Source organism: Chroicocephalus ridibundus, chromosome 3, assembly GCF_963924245.1.
Source record: "Chroicocephalus ridibundus chromosome 3, bChrRid1.1, whole genome shotgun sequence".
NCBI classification, from domain to species: domain Eukaryota; kingdom Metazoa; phylum Chordata; class Aves; order Charadriiformes; family Laridae; genus Chroicocephalus; species Chroicocephalus ridibundus.
The window spans coordinates 9,947,230-9,962,919 of record NC_086286.1 but is presented as its reverse complement, the minus strand read 5'-3'; the positions used below and the strand labels follow the sequence as shown (position 1 = coordinate 9,962,919).

The 15,690-nt window shown below is 47.6% G+C and overlaps 2 protein-coding genes across 2 annotated transcripts; one reads left to right on the top strand and one right to left on the bottom strand.

Moving 5' to 3' along the window:
* Window positions 1-1,743: 1,743 nt before the first annotated feature.
* LOC134513776 (toll-like receptor 2) lies at window positions 1,744-5,457 on the top strand. Its single transcript, XM_063330944.1, has 2 exons — window positions 1,744-1,778; window positions 2,832-5,457. Exon 2 carries the CDS (start codon window positions 2,833-2,835, stop codon window positions 5,455-5,457), a length of 2,625 nt encoding a protein of 874 aa, XP_063187014.1. The 5' UTR covers window positions 1,744-1,778; window position 2,832.
* Window positions 5,458-9,373: 3,916 nt separating this feature from the next.
* Window positions 9,374-13,291, bottom strand: GPR75 (G protein-coupled receptor 75). The gene has a single exon (XM_063327906.1). The coding sequence runs from the start codon at window positions 13,200-13,202 to the stop codon at window positions 11,574-11,576; it is 1,629 nt and encodes a 542-aa protein (XP_063183976.1). The 5' UTR covers window positions 13,203-13,291; the 3' UTR covers window positions 9,374-11,573.
* Window positions 13,292-15,690: the final 2,399 nt, after the last annotated feature.

The window sequence follows — 15,690 nt, the reverse complement described above, 5'->3', positions numbered from 1 at the left end:
ACCTTCCCTGCGATGCTCAGGTATCACAGAACCATAGAATGTGTTGGGTTGGAAGGGACCTTTGAAGGTCATCTAGTCCAACCCCCCTGCAGTAAGCAGGGACATCTTTAACTAGATCAGGTTGCTCAGAGCCTCATCAAGCCTGGCCTTGAATGTCTCCAGGGATGGGGCCTCCACCACCTCTCTGGGCAACCTGTTCCAGTGCCTCACCACCCTCACTGTAAAGAACTTCTTCCGAATGTCTAATCTAAACCTGCCCTGCTCTAGTTTAAAGCCATTGCCCCTCGTCCTATCGCTACATGCCCTTGCAAACAGCCCCTCCCCATCTCTCCTGTAGGCCCCCTCCAGGTACTGGAAGGCTGCTATAAGGTCTCCCTGGAGCCTTCTCTTCTCCAGGCTGAACAACCCCAACTCTCTCAGCCTGTCCTCATAGCAGAGGTGCTCCAGCCCTCGCATCATCTTCATGGCCCTCCTCTGGACCCGCTCCAACAGGTCCATGTCCTTCTTGTGCTGAGGGCTCCAGAGCTGGACACAGGACTCCAGGTGGGGTCTCACGAGAGCAGAGCAGAGGGGGAGAATCACCTCCCTGGACCTGCTGGCCACGCTTCTTTTGATGCGGCCCAGGATGCAATTTGCCTTCTGGGCTGCAAGCGCACATTGTTGGCTCATGTTCAGCCTTTCACGCACCAGTACCCCCAAGTCCTTTTCTGCAGGGCTGCTCTCTGTCACATCATCCCCCAGCCTGTATTGATAACGAGGATTGTCCCGACCCACGTGTAGGACCTTGCACTTGGCCTGGTTGAACTTCATGAGGTCTGCTCGCGCCCACCTCTCCATCTTGTCCAGGTCCCTCTGGATGACATCCCATCCCTCTGGCACATTGACCGCACCACTCAGCTTGGTGTCATCGGCAAACTTGCTGAGGGTGCACTTGATCCCACTGTCTATGTCACTGATGAAGATATTAAACAGCACCGGTCCCAGTACGGACCCCTGAAGGACACCACTTGTCACTCCTCTCCATCTGGACATCAAGCCATTGACCACTACCCTCTGGATGCGACCATCCAGCCACTTCCTTATCCACCGAAGAGTCCACCCACCAAATCTGTATCTCTGCAACTTAGAGAGAAGGATGTTGTGGGGGACCGTGCCAAAGGCCTTGCAGAAGTCCAGACAGATGGTATCCGTAGCTCTCCCCTTGTCCACTGATGTAGTCACTCCATTGTATAAAGCCACTAGGTTGGTCAGGCAGGACTCACCCCTGGTGAAGCCATGCTGGCTGTCTCGAATCACCTCCCTGTCCTCCTCCATGTGCCTTAGCATAGCTTCTAGGAGGATCTGTTCCATGATCATCCCACGCACAGAGGTGAGGCTGATAGGTCGGTGGTTCCCAGGGTCCTCCTTTCTACCCTTTTTTGAAAATTTTTAAGGCAGGAGCGAAGCCAGCGGGTACCTTGGGACGACATTGTTCACAGCATCTAAGCCTTAAATCAAGCAACTTCCACCCTCGATTTTCCCCTGGACAAGCGGCTGAGCAGCTGCTGGTACCGGCGCGACAGGGAAAACTTTAGAGAGATGTCACTGGGGAGAAGTGCCTCCGGCACAAGCCCCCTCCACCAGCCTGGGGAAGGGGAGCGGAGCTGCAGAAGCTGCTGGTCCCGGCGAGGCCGGATGGTTCCCGTCCCGCCCCGCTCCTGAGGCTACAAAAGGCGTTGGCGGCGGCAGCGGGTACCGGCAGCAGGGGAGCGACGCCGAGGAGAGCGGGTGAAAGAGAGGTAAGAGGGACGGGGAAGGAACGCTGGAAGTACAAGGGTGCTCTCGCCCTTAAATCTGCAACGCTTGCTTTTAACACCCCGGGGTGTTGCTTACCCCCGTGGTGCGGCGGCGGCAGGTTATCCCCGCTCAGGGAGGATGCGGCGTGGTCTGGTGGTGGGGTCCCGCTGGCAGCGGAGGGCCCCGGGGGGGATGCAGCTGGCAAGTTGTTGGGGTCCCTTCTCTTCAGTTAAACTCGATGGTCCGAGTCTGGTGGGCAGCAAAGGGGAGTATGGTAACACTAGGTTGCTCACCTGAAGGTCTGCACCTGCGTTTTCAGGCGGATAAATACAAGCCACGGACTGTGGGTGTCAGGAAACTGGTGACAGGCAGAGCCGGGACAGGAGAGGAGCTGGGCAGTTGTGCTACCAGGCAAAGGGAAGTCTCGAAAGATGAACGATGCGCAGGCAGTGACCTCTCCTGGTGCAGGCTCTCTCATACAAGCCTCCGATATCCTTCAAAGCAAACTTTTCCTTACTCTGACAGCTAAGGCTAAATAAACGGTCACTAGTAGATTCTTGGCAGAGGGCAAACCTCCAAGGGGATGGGATCACAAGCAGATATGTGGTCACACAGTTACACGGAGCTCCCTGAAGCGTTACTCTTGAAAACGCTACTGAAGTGCCCGAACAGGTTTTGGATGGGTCAGACTTACCTGGTTGTTGGGTGCCGGGACGAGAGACGTAAAACCCCCGTCCCCGCCAGCGGTTATGAAAGTGCATTTCGGATTATGCAACGGAGAGATGCTATCACAAAGGCTGCTCGACTTTATCTCCGATTATCTGAAATTAATAGCGCTCTCCCTCAAATCGTTCTCCGACACCATCTTCTATTGTTGCCTCTGGAAAATAATAATGAAGCAAGATGTATTTTTCTACGTAGATAAAAAGGGATTCACAAGGGATACAACGAATGAAACAATTTCTGTACTTGCAAGTAAACTACAATATTTTTTTAAGGGTATTCACTAACATAGAGCATATTATAATGATGGAGTTTACATTTCTTTTTTACAGGATGAGGATCCTTATTGGAAGCCTTCATTTGTACTTCATTTCTATCTTATTCAGTAGAGCAAATGGATTCCTAATTCTGAGAACGCCTACAGCCTACGCCTTCCCATTTTATAACTACTCCTATTTAAACCTCTCTTCTGTATCAGAAGCACGAGCTCCAAAAATGGCAAGAGCTCTCAACTTCTCACATAACGTAATTGAAAAAATAACCAAGAGAGACTTGGAAGGTTTTGAGGCACTGCAAGTTTTAGACCTTTCCTACAATCAGATTAAGGACGTTGAACCCGGCGCGTTTGAGAGTCTGCTCAGCCTTGTTTCTCTGAATTTATCATTTAATGATAAGAGACTTCTTATATCGGGTCTTCCACCCCATCTGAAGCTCTCGCCCACTGGCAAAGCCACAGGGTCTTTGCGGCTTTATAAGTATTTTGACAAACCCTCAGAGGGTGCTCCGGAGCCTTCTGCATCTGCTGAGGAGCTGCCACACGCAGGAGGTCCCTCTGTCCTGCAAAATGTTAATGCGAGGCTCAGACGAAGCACAGAGAGTCTTCTTCGGAGAGCAGAGAAAAACGCAACGGTCTTCCCAACAGCCACGTTAAGGCCTAATTTCTGCGCAGCACCAATAAACGGGATACTCAATCTGTCAAACAGCAAACTCTCCGAGGAAGAGCTGACAGCAAAACTGGATGAGGATCTCTGCCAAGCTCAGCTGGACAGTATTTTGGAGCTTGACATTAGTCACAGTGACCTGGAAATGGATCTTCTGTTGCTGTTCATCCTGGTTTTGCCAATTAAAAACGTGCAGTCCATTGATGCCAGTTACAACAAGTTAACAATTAACATTCCAGATGTTGAGGCGTTCTGCAACTTCCCATTCAGCAAGCTTTTGTTTCTAAATATCAGCAACAATCCCATAAACAGCTTGGATACACTGTGTCTCCCTTCAACCATCAAGGTAATCGACTTGTCCTTCACCAACATAAGTCAAATACCCCAAAATTTTGCTAAAAAAATGATTAACTTAGAAAACATGTACGTTCAAGGAAATCACTTCATATATACTGTACATCCAGAAATGACTAACGCAGCGACAAGATTTCCCCCTGGCACCGTACATATTAACGCTATTTCATTTGTCAGAAACCAGGCTGGTACACCCATCGAAAGCCTTCCAAACAAAGTGAAACATCTGAAAATGTCCAACTGCTCCATCGTAGAACTGCCAGAGTGGTTTGCTGACACAATGGAAGAATTATTGTTTTTGGATCTCAGCAGCAACCGGATTTCCGTGCTCCCTGACTTACCGATCTCCCTGAAGCACCTTGACATAAGCAACAGTGATATTAAAATAATACCCCCCAGTCTCAAATCCGTCTTCAACTTAACAGTATTTAATATTCAAAATAATAAAATTACAGACATGCATCCCGAGTATTTCCCGTTGACTTTAACGAAATGTGACATCAGTAAGAATAAGTTGAACACGCTGTTACTAACTGACGCCCTGGAGAAACTTGAGTATCTTAATGCTTCTGGAAACCTGATCACCAGACTGGAAGCCACCAGCCACCTTTCTGCCCTTGCTAACCTGGACAGCAGTCACAATCTAATTTCGGAACTCCCTGATCACTTTGGCAAATCTCTTCCAATGCTGAAATATTTTAATTTGTCAGGGAACAAGATCTCCTTCCTACAGCGTGGCGCTCTCCCAGCTTCTCTGATTGAGTTAGACATTAGCGACAATGCCATTACTACCATCGTGGAGGACACTTTTGGCCAGTTAACCAGTTTGAGTGTTTTGACTGTTCAAGGTAAACATTTTTTTTGTAACTGTGACTTGTACTGGTTCGTGAACGTCTACGTCCACCACCCCCATTTGCAGATAAACGGCAGAGGAGAACTCAGGTGCAGCTTTCCACCAGACAGAAGGGGCTCGTTGGTGGACAGCAGTAACCTCACGCTCCTGCAGTGTTCCCTGGGCATCCAGATGGCTATTACAGCTTGCGTTGCCGTCCTGGTTGTTTTGGTGTTAACGGGCGTATGCTGGTGGTTCGATGGGCTGTGGTACGTGCGAATGGGTTGGTACTGGTGTATGGCCAAGAGGAGGCAGTATGAGAAGAGGCCAGAAAACAAGCCCTTCGATGCCTTTGTTTCATACAGCGAACAAGATGCAAACTGGACGAAAGAGAATCTACTGGAGAAATTGGAAACTGATGGATTCAAGATATGTTACCACGAGAGGGATTTCAAACCGGGGCATCCCGTACTTGGTAACATTTTTTACTGCATAGAGAACAGCCATAAGGTCCTTTTTGTTCTCTCTCCCAGTTTTGTAAACAGCTGCTGGTGCCAGTATGAACTGTATTTTGCCGAACACCGGGTCCTGAATGAAAATCAGGATTCCCTCATCATGATTGTGCTGGAAGACCTCCCGCCTGACAGCCTGCCACAGAAGTTCAGCAAACTCAGGAAACTGCTGAAAAGAAAAACCTACTTGAAGTGGAGCCCTGAGGAACACAAACAAAAAGTGTTCTGGCACCAGCTAGCAGCCGTCTTAAAAACAACCAACGAACCGCTTGTGAGAGCAGAGAATGGATCTGCTCAGGAGACGTATGAGATGGAATGAGACACAAGGACGTGTAAAGATTGTGCCTGAAAGGTCTGCGGTCAAATAAAAGCGTTTCTGTGTTTACCTTCCGCAATGGCTGCTGTGTTGCAACGGGGTTTGTCTTGGGCCGGTCCCAGGCGAGGTTACTCATGGGTTTGCAGCGGCCGCGTTACTCCCTCTGAAAAAAGGAATCCCTTCTCCAAAGGGCTGAGACCCGAACACCGATAAACAGCCTTTTTTTCCTGGGTGCTTGATTTTTCTTCAGCTATTTCCAGCATTTCTTAAAATGCCGCGGATGTCACCCGAAAGGAGGAACAGCTCAAGTCACGCTGCATGTCCTAATTGTCTTTTTGAGATTATTGCAGTGAAAAGCGATGTCATTCAAAGGTAAGGTTGTAGTTCAGATTCTCAACTCTAGCGCAGCTTAAGACGGGAACACGCACTGTGTACATGTAAGAAAAACGCCAACCCTGTCAGTACACAGGTGACAGCTTCTTTCTATGTTTTAGTGGGAAAAGATTAAAGATTTACTTAATGTGGCCATCCGAGAGACGCAACTGCAAATCCATGCTGCGACATAATTTGGTCTAAGTAACTGGTGGAAGAGACCAGACTTTAAAATCTTTTATAATTACAGATTAACATATACAACCAGACAATCAAAAAAGAGCCAGCTGAGTGTGTCGGTCTCTACTGTTAAATAATTCGTGTGAGCTCTATTTAAATGCTGTTATCATAAATCTCTGAAGATTAAGCAAAAAATGTCTGTATATTATTATTTAGACTTCGGAAAGTTTCACTTGACACCATCAGCCTGACCCATTTTGACTCAATTCGGCGCTACCTCTGCATAGCCCTTGTCATCACCTAGTGCCACTTCTTAATTCTATTTATCATATTTGAAAAAATAAAAAAAATTCAGCTGATGTAGTTTTCACGTTAGAGGAAAATCCACAGAGAGTGACGGGAAATAAGCACCAGGTGAGGACAAACCATTTAGCGTGGCACAATCTGGACTCGCTCATCAGATGAGCAAACCCAAGTGACTTAGCCGGAGCAGACCAGCGAGCCAGGAATGCAGAGTGTCTACGCACAACATACGCACGCTTGGAGCTCAGGCTCTGAGAAGGAATTAGCTCTGCTGTGACAAAATAAGGCTAACACCACCCTACCTGACGCCAAAAGAGGAAACACGAAACAAACATAAGGAGATGTCAGCAAGTACAACTCTTCTGCAATGCGTCTGGAAAAGGAAAAGATCCGGCTGGAGCAGTGCAGGGTCTTCACGGTGTGCTGCTCCTAGAAAAAGGGAAAACCCCACACCGCGGCACGTAGAATGTTGGACTCCCGGAACCAAGGTTCAAGGACAGCTTTTGTAACGAATGAAAGTATTTTTCTAATACTAAATGTAAACCCATTTTAAATAGGATTTGACGATGACCTGTTGTCAGCATTTATTAGCACATAATAAATGATATTTTAAAGTCAATTTGCCAGAACTCATTAAACTTATGGATACGGTACTTGGTATAGCCATGAAGTGCGGTGCTTGAAGTTGACAATAACCAAAGAGCCATTTGAATCAACGCAACCCGCATCAATTGCACCACAGGACAGACCCAGTGCTCGCAGATCCCAGAAGCACTTTGAAATTGCATCCTCTCCCTTTGTTCCACGGTGCTGGCTCTCCAGTTTTCCACCGGTGCGAACAATGAGAAGCAGAGTAGGACTTACCCTCCCCTACCATCTCCATTTACAGAGAGATCTCTTCGCACGCTGTGCAAACCCACCTTTCCTCAGCGAGCATGAGGAGTCACGCATGCTGACTGTCATGCAAACAATTACTTTCCCGTTCTTCAAACGGCTGGCAGCCAGCTAACCGGTGAAAGGGAGAGCTGGGACCGTTTTTTTCCTGGCATGTGGAGCACGAGCAGAATTGCTTACCAGCAGCCAGCGGCAGGACCGTTTACGTAATCCTCCATCCACCTGTGGCATCAGTGCAAATACACTCCTCTTAAATACTTAAAAAAAGTTTAAAAAACCCCATTCAAAACAGACAGAAGGCAAATCTAGAAAATGTCCATAGGACTCCACCTTAATCCTTGCAAGACTGTTCTATCATTTTAAGGTATTGCACTGTCTGCCTTCTCTGTTTCCATCACGAACATCTCCCGCTGTAGCCCTGCTTTGCTACCTTGTGGAAGAAGGTGAAGAGATGATGATGCGGGTAAGCTCAGTCCTTGGAGTTTTTACTTTTTATTCCCTGTGCCGCAGGTGGAGAGGTGCTGAAGATTATATAGGGGATAACTTTCCCAGCTTTCCTGACAAGTGATAAATTATATATCTGAACCACACATACCATAAAATACTACAAGATACCACAGAATTATTAGGCACTGATCCTTCTTGACTATCGTCTGACTTCTCATCTCACCCTCCCCAGCTTGTTGAAGCTTTACTGATAAGGCAGACTGGCTTCTGTGACTTAAAAAAAAACCCAAATGTATACCACCACACAGAAATCTCTCCAATCTCTAGTCTAAAAAGTTCTGAGGTGGTGCCCAACTGTCGAACATTCTTTAGAAACTTTTTGGGGTTGTGTAGATATGTTTTGAAGTTATTTGGCATTATGAGCTTTCAGTTTTTATATGTAAAGGACAAAAAAAAAAAATACAATACTGCGGGCCAACAGCTGAAAGTCAACTCTATCACCATAAAGCAAGATCTATGACTTAAAAAAACCTTGTGAATTATAAAAACCTTTCAAGCACGTTGAACAACAAACATAAGTCACTTGCTAGTGAGACCCATGCATTCATCAGTTGTTTTTCTAATAAGCTTCTTTATGCTTTCTTTGAGGCTGCTTCTTATTTCTTAAGATACCCTGGTCAAACTGTCAGTAGTACACCTAACGCCACCAATGGAGGTTTTCAATAATAAAGCAGAAACAGTCCTGGGGTCGAACATTGTGAACGGTGGTCAACACCAGCAACTTCAAAAGGAGCTGAAAAGCACACTGAAAACACACACTGGATAACTTGTTCCACTATGACGGGTTCATCCTAACCCCAGAAATCAAAGATTGCTTTAATTCCTAGTGTATAAAATTTTATATATGCCAAATTTTATATAACGCCAACATACGTTGGCATTAACTGTCAGGGTCCTGATACACGAACCACCCACGTGAAGTACCAACTAAACCTTCCCAGTTTTTTCTAAACAGCTCTGCAGCAACGAGGTCCACAGCGTACGTACGGGTAGTAAGAAGAAGTACAGCACGTTATATGAGTCTTGGATTTGCCACATTTCATATTCATGAGATGCTTTCTTGGTCTTGTGTTACGGACTGCACTAACTACAGATCTACTTTTCCTAAACCATTCAGTATTCACAAACTTTTATTGCTTGCTCTCTTACCCATCTCCTCTCTTCACAAACACTTTCCACCTCCTTTGTCCAGCACTCTGTAGCTTCCTGTCTCAATTAGATCGCTGCTTTTTTAACCTCGCAGTCATGCTTTAATGGTTCCGTGCTCAGTAGAAGATAAAACAAGGGGGCTAAAGAAAAGAAAAAAAGTCATACAGCAGAAGAATCTAAAACAAGTACTTTTTTTGTCACGTGATAACTGATTACTTCAGTTTATGAGTCACTTCAAGAAATTGTACCTACGTATTTTCAAAATCTAATCTCTATTTGCTACATCCATAAACCTCCCCCAAAACACAGTTATTTAATACAATTGACAAATCAGATTTTGTTCCTACTGCAGATTAAAAGGCGTTGCACTTTCCTATCTGACGCTATAAACATATTAACACATTGGTTGCATTAAGAATACAACTGGCACGAGGAGTTAACAGAAGAGCAGTATTACAAAGTGCTTGGAAGGGATTTGAATTCTTTTGTCTTAATAACGTACAATAACATACATAAAAACTCCTCCCATCTAAGAGCTGTACTCTTCCTGATTTACTCCCACATGACTACTCAATGCAAATGACTTTTGTGAACAAGGTGCGAAGGCTTTAATCTTCCATCATGTGATGAAGTTCACGTGATCCAAAACAAAAGCACAGCAGGAGTCGTATATACATGCAGCAAACACAAAATCTGCTTAACGTTAAAACCAGTCCTAATGCCTACCTTTAACTCCCTTAAAGTACACGCAGGACCCCATCTTGCAACCACGTTTGGGTCCTGTCCTATACTCCTTCCCATCTGACACTGTCATTGCTGCTAAGAAGATATAGTTTGAGACAAAACAACAGGATCCCACCTATTTTTTTCCCTCCAAATTAGTACGCTTCGTACTAAAGAGAAATGCAACGACAGGAAAAACCAAGCAAGACAGAGCTTTTAGTTATCTTTTATAATTACTTTAGAAAGAACCATGTTATTCATTTATAGAGAAAAATATCTGGGCAGAGAGAAAAGACTTAAGGAAATAATGTCAATGTAACATTTGTATTAGAAAGTTGTTCACATCCATTTTCTTGCAAGAAAGCTGACTTGAGTTATTCAAAATTAATTAAAATTCAGAGTGTTAAACAAAGACCAGTGTTCATAGTGTAATAGTCTTCCAGGAAAACAGTTTAGTTAACAAATAGCCCAAAACAACAACTCACACACAGCAATGATGTGAATGTTTTTTGTTTCTAAAATAACAAATCACCTTTTCCACCACTGTAATTTTGCTAAAGATGAGGCATCTTCCTATAATGAGGCACCAGCTGCCTGTGGCATGATTATTTCAGAGATACGAAGGCTCTGCTGAATTCCGTAGAAGTCGAAAGGTGATCGCTTGTTTTGGAAAGAACTGACCGCTCAAAGCAGTAATTGTCAGGAATTTAAATGCCTCCAAATCATTCCTTTTCACGAGGAATTCCCACAACACGTGACACAACACAAATGGTCGGACTTATAAAAAAATATTTAACTTCTGTTCATTTGCCCACTGCGTAGACCAACAGATAAAGTTTGTAAGTAGACAGAGTATTAATTTTTAAATCAAACTGATTGTTAGACTTCTTAAGAAAACCTCAAAAAGTTGGAGTCATCTTGTTATGTGGTCATTCTATTTTTGAACGTGTTAATAACGGTCAGTCCTACCTGTTAGGAATATCATAGCTGAATCCCTCCAATTCCTGCTTTTATACAAAGTCACAGACAAAAAAGCAATCAGCAACACTACTCTTTGCGTAACAGTTTACGAATTGGAAAGTTCCAGATGTGACTGCATCACTGATAGCGTACCAGTACTATAATATTGCAACACCCATCTTTATCTTCAAGTAAAACCTGTAATTTGGTATTGTACAGTTATTCCTATCAGACATAAGATACTTCTCCAATTATATAATTTGGGGATACTTAACGCCACCAATCCTTAAAATTAATGTACAGTGGAAATTACTGTATATACTCCAGAGGTTTACTACAGTGCCACAACACTTTTCAACAGTGCCCCAGTGGCAATACAATGCTGTTTGTAAAATACTTTGTTCTGCTTTAGGAAACCGAGACTGAAGTCCTAAACTTCAGTTGAAGTTCATGCAAATTTTGCTGTTTACCTCAATGGAATCAGGATTTCACCCTGCATATAGAAAGGACCTTTGTTATTACTGACACTTGCTACAACAAAATACCACCAGTTCTTTAACCTTCTTCAATGGAAAGAGTTTAAATTTAAGTATCGTATTACCAAGAATCCTCCCAATTCTTCCTTCTTGAAAATACGGCAAGTATGCAATTTAACAGGTAATACATCTGGCACAGCCTCAGATTGTTCTCTGAGATGATACTCTGCCTCGTGACGCAATTAATCATATAGTTAACACAGTTACTTTTTTTTTTTTACTTGTCCAGCAGTAAATTTAGTACCAAAACCACCCTGATGTAACAATTCTAAATGCAAATCTAAAATACCACCCTTCTTGACTTGCAGCAGAAATTCAAGAAAGCTTCACGGAAGTAATATCCTAATACTCACTTCAAGTGCAAATAGCTGGATGTTAGCATTAGTGGCATTTACTTAAATGATGCAGTACAGCATCGTTGAGTTCAGAATAATCATTAACAAAAGCAAAGACAGGGACCCACTGGATCAGCTAGATCAGAACCCTTTGCTAAGGTTACACTGAGGGCACTGGTATCTGCTTAGTCGAAGCACTGTCATAGTCTCGCACCAAGTCGTTGGTGGTGTGATAATGCATGGCAATATAGGATTTGGCAAATCCGAAAGCCGAGTTCACTGGCTGTAAGCTATTTGGGGTGCTCACTTCCTGGGAAGGGCTGCTGTTATAGATACTGTAATAGGGCTCGATTCGGGTGTTCATGGGGGTTGAGCTGCTCTGTGCATAGTGTTGATGCCCGACAGAAGCCTTGGGACTCAGCACGCTTTCCTTGGAGTGACTAGGACCACAGGCTTGGTCCACAAACTTTTTCTGAGGTTTTGGAGACAACATGTATGCTGAATTGGTCTCATGGTGGGATGACTTGTTCCTGTTGACTTCCAGGCTGCCTTTGCCCATGGCCCGAAGCCTCGTCTTCTGCTTGCAGCAGAAAAAGACAAGGGCTACATACTGCAGGCACCAGAGGACTCGTCTCCGAAGTCCGGCACTGTTACGGGAATATATAAAAGGATTCAATCCAGATTTGAAAAAAATGAGGGTAAATCCACACAGCTCAAACTGGTAGAGAACAAAGCCACCACTGCTGGACAGCATGTCCTGCACCAAAGAGATGCCCAGTGGCAGGCAGCAAACCAAGACAGAGAGGACGATGACAACGCATGTCACTACTGCCCTGGAGTCTTTGGCCGTGGACAGATTGACCGCCGGCACCAGCTGGATCCGGCCGGCAGCGGTGGCCGGCGGCTGGCCAAGGTGCTTAGCGTAGCCGTGCGTCTGGATGTGCTGTGGCTTGCTGTAGCTCTGGTTCCTGTACAAGGCGGGCACAGCACTCTGCGTGCCAACCCCAGCAGCCGTGGGCCCCACGAAGGGCTGGGGTCTGGAGGTGTCCACGGCCACCACGGGCGGGCACTTCCTCACCTGGGCATTCCTCCGCAGGGCCTGGGCGATCATGACGTAGGAGACGGACACCACGGCCACACAGCAGATGAAGTCGGTGACGTAGAGGTAGAGGATGACCTTCCCCTCGCCGCTGGTGAAGCTGGACATGGGCAGGCAGAGGCGGGAGCCACGAGTTTTCAGAGTGGCCAGGGTGGCTAGCGTGAAGCTGGTGGCCCACAGGAGCAGGGTGAGGAGGAGGGTGCAGGGGAAGGAGGCAGCACGGTGCGGCTGCTTCCCCAGCACCATGCGCAGCCGGTGCAGGGCAATGACCGCCACAGTCTTGAGCGACATGATGATGAAGCCGGAGCTGGTGAGGTGGAAGGTAAAGCAGAAGGCACCCGGCACACCTTGGGCCGAGTCGAAGAAGAGGACGAAGGCAAACATGGGGGCGGCCACCCCGCAGATGAAGAGGTCGCAGAAGGAGAGGTTGAGGATCATGAAGTCGAAGTTGGTCCTGAATTTCCTGAGGGCCGGGTCGAAGAAGGACAGGAGGACGATGAGGTTGCCGTAGGAGCCCAGGCAGAAGACCAGGGCCAGCAGGGAGGCGCAGGCCGCCAGGGTGGCGGCGTGGGTGCCCTCCCGCAGCTCCCCAGAGCCGCCGCCCGCGCTGCCGTTCCCGCTCAGCGGCAGCAGCGAAGCGCCGGGGGGCTCCTCCTCGCCCCCCGCCGGCAGCCGCCCCGATGCGTTCATCTCCGCCCGCCGCCTCAGCGCGGCTGCGGCCGAGGCGGGCCCGCGGCGGGGGCGGCCCGCCCGCCGCCCCGCAGCACGCACGGGGCCGCGCCGCCGCCGCCGCTCCCTCAGGGCTGCCCCCGCCATGGCGCCGCCCGCCCCGCCATGGCGCCCGCCCGGCCCGCGGGAGCCTCCCGCCGCAGCGGCCTCCGCGCCCGGGTCCGGCGCGGCCCCTTCCCGGCTGGGCGCGGCCGGCGGAGCCCCGCAGGCGCCTTCCGCCCCGTTACCTCAGCCGCGGCGCTGGCGGGCGGTGGTGTAGTCGGGGCCGAGGTGCGGCTGCAGGGACGGGGCCCGCCGCGCACACGGTCCCCCAGCGCACAGCCCGGCTCCTGCAGGGACAGGCCGACGGCCCCGGCCCACCCCTCCGTGCCCCCGGGGGAAGCGCCGGTGCGGCCTGCGGGGAGAGGGGCCGTGGGAAGAGGGGTGTGCGGGGCACGCACTGAGCGCAGACGCCGCCGGGGCTGCCCAAATTGCCTCCGGGGCAGCTGCCCTCCAGTCGCACGCGTTTGCCCGATGCGGGCAAGGGCTGCTCCGGTGCAGCGTCAGGCGCTCTGCCTCCGCCCTGGGGCAGCCGCAGCACCAGCCAAGGACCGGGCAGGGCAAACCGGCTGCACGGCCAGGGCCGCTGCGGAGGCTTACCCCTGAAGTCAGGTACGAGAAGAGGTTTTGCTACAGGTTGTGTCACAGCCGTGCCCTTACCTGGATACCAAGTCAACAGCAGGGCAGCTCGAGGCTTTTTGGGTCCCTCCATGTTGACTTAACCCCAACGAAACACCTGCCCCAAACCAAAACCTGTTGATCATCAACATTTAAGTCAAGAGTTTTGCTCCCTGTGTCTTCCCCACTTGTACTTTTGCACTGCTTTCCTATGCAAACTCGGAGGGTAGGGAAGCCCCTTTTTGTTTGCTGGTCTGTGCCCAGAAACGCAGGATCCATGGCAAAGGATCTTCTGTATTCCCAGAGGAGGGGAAAAAATAACCAGTATTATTTCTTTATCTGTTTACTGCCAACTACTACCATCAGTAGTTGTCATTTAAAGTGATAGAGAGCGTGGGATGTCTGAGCACTTTCAAGGATCATTTTGAAAGACTTACGTGGTCTCGACGACGAGGAAAGGCTCAACGCGTGTTCTCCAAGCCAGCACAGGCTGTCACACGCAGGCAGACACAAGCGAGGGACCTCAATGGCAGGCCCTGGAAATGCAGTTGGAAGAGATGAAAGTCTAGCCAGGCGAAGCACGAAAGCGCTATGAAAATACAGCAGACCTAGTACTTCCAACTTAGGCACGGGCACTTGTCTTATACTCCGCATTTCTACATAGACTCATTACATTAATCTGTGTATCGTCTTAGTACTCTACCCCTACCCTGTGGCAGGGAAATAATGCGAGCAGCCATCAGAGCAGGCCGCAACAGTGCCTTGCAACCTGGGCACCTAGGTCAGGGGTGTTTTGCCTTGTTTTTGTTCTTAAACTAGTTGCATGCATGAGGGAGAAGGTCCAAAACCCAAACCACGATGTCCGTGGTTTCCTGTGGCTTCATGCTATGTTCTCTCTCAGCTTGACTATTACTTTTATTTGCACTCATATGTTTGTTCTCCAGTCATGGTTAATTTGAATTCTGTGTGTGAATCCTGGCCCTATGGAGTAGAGGTTGTTTTTAGATCGACAAGCTGGGATCTCCCTCCTTGTATTTTCTTATTTATAAACATCAGAGCACACTGAATCGCGGGATTAAATAAGACTGACAAAATAGCAGCCTAATGCAAGAGTGAATTACTTCAAAGTGAGTGATTAATGCTGAGGAAATAGTGATGATTGTTCTTTTCACATGAAACTAATATGCACACAATATCCATGTCCTTTCAGAGCAGGTAACACACCGCACTTCAGTTGTAAGCAAGACACTGCACGAAAACTGACCTTAGTCTCACACTGTGTCTAATCCCCAAGTCCACATGACACTATGACAACTTCTGCGGCGTCACTTACCAAAGACATAGGAGTAGCAACACATTTTGCGAAACGGGAGTCCCTTAAAATCTTGGAAAGGTCTACGTTATTGCAGGTGTTATTTGGCCCAATGCTCAGCCTTGGATGACCACAGTTGAGATTTCTTAAATTTTCCATAATAGATTAGCAGGTGGAAGCACACGTACAGAAATTAGGCTGCACGTGCCTAATGTAATTGTTTTTAGCAAGGCTGAGACTCTGATCTCTTCTGAGATGCTGAGAAATGGATTTGAGAGTCAAAGCTGTAAGACTTGGGCCTTACAGAGAGTTAAGTATTTTAGAACTAATGTGCAAAACAGCAACTTTGCATTTCCTAACAGTAATACGTTTAGGTTGTCACTCATTTCACTAACGCAGTTTAGCAGGCCCACGCAGGGTGTTTTTTTGGTTTTAAGATGCCTTACCGCTCTACAGTTACGTACTTTGAAACGAAGGAAA

Excerpts from the sequence above, each read along its gene's own strand:
- LOC134513776 (XM_063330944.1), top strand. The coding sequence starts at position 2,833 with ATGAGGATCCTTATTGGAAGCCTTCATTTGTACTTCATTTCTATCTTA.
- GPR75 (XM_063327906.1), bottom strand. The coding sequence starts at position 13,202 with ATGAACGCATCGGGGCGGCTGCCGGCGGGGGGCGAGGAGGAGCCCCCC.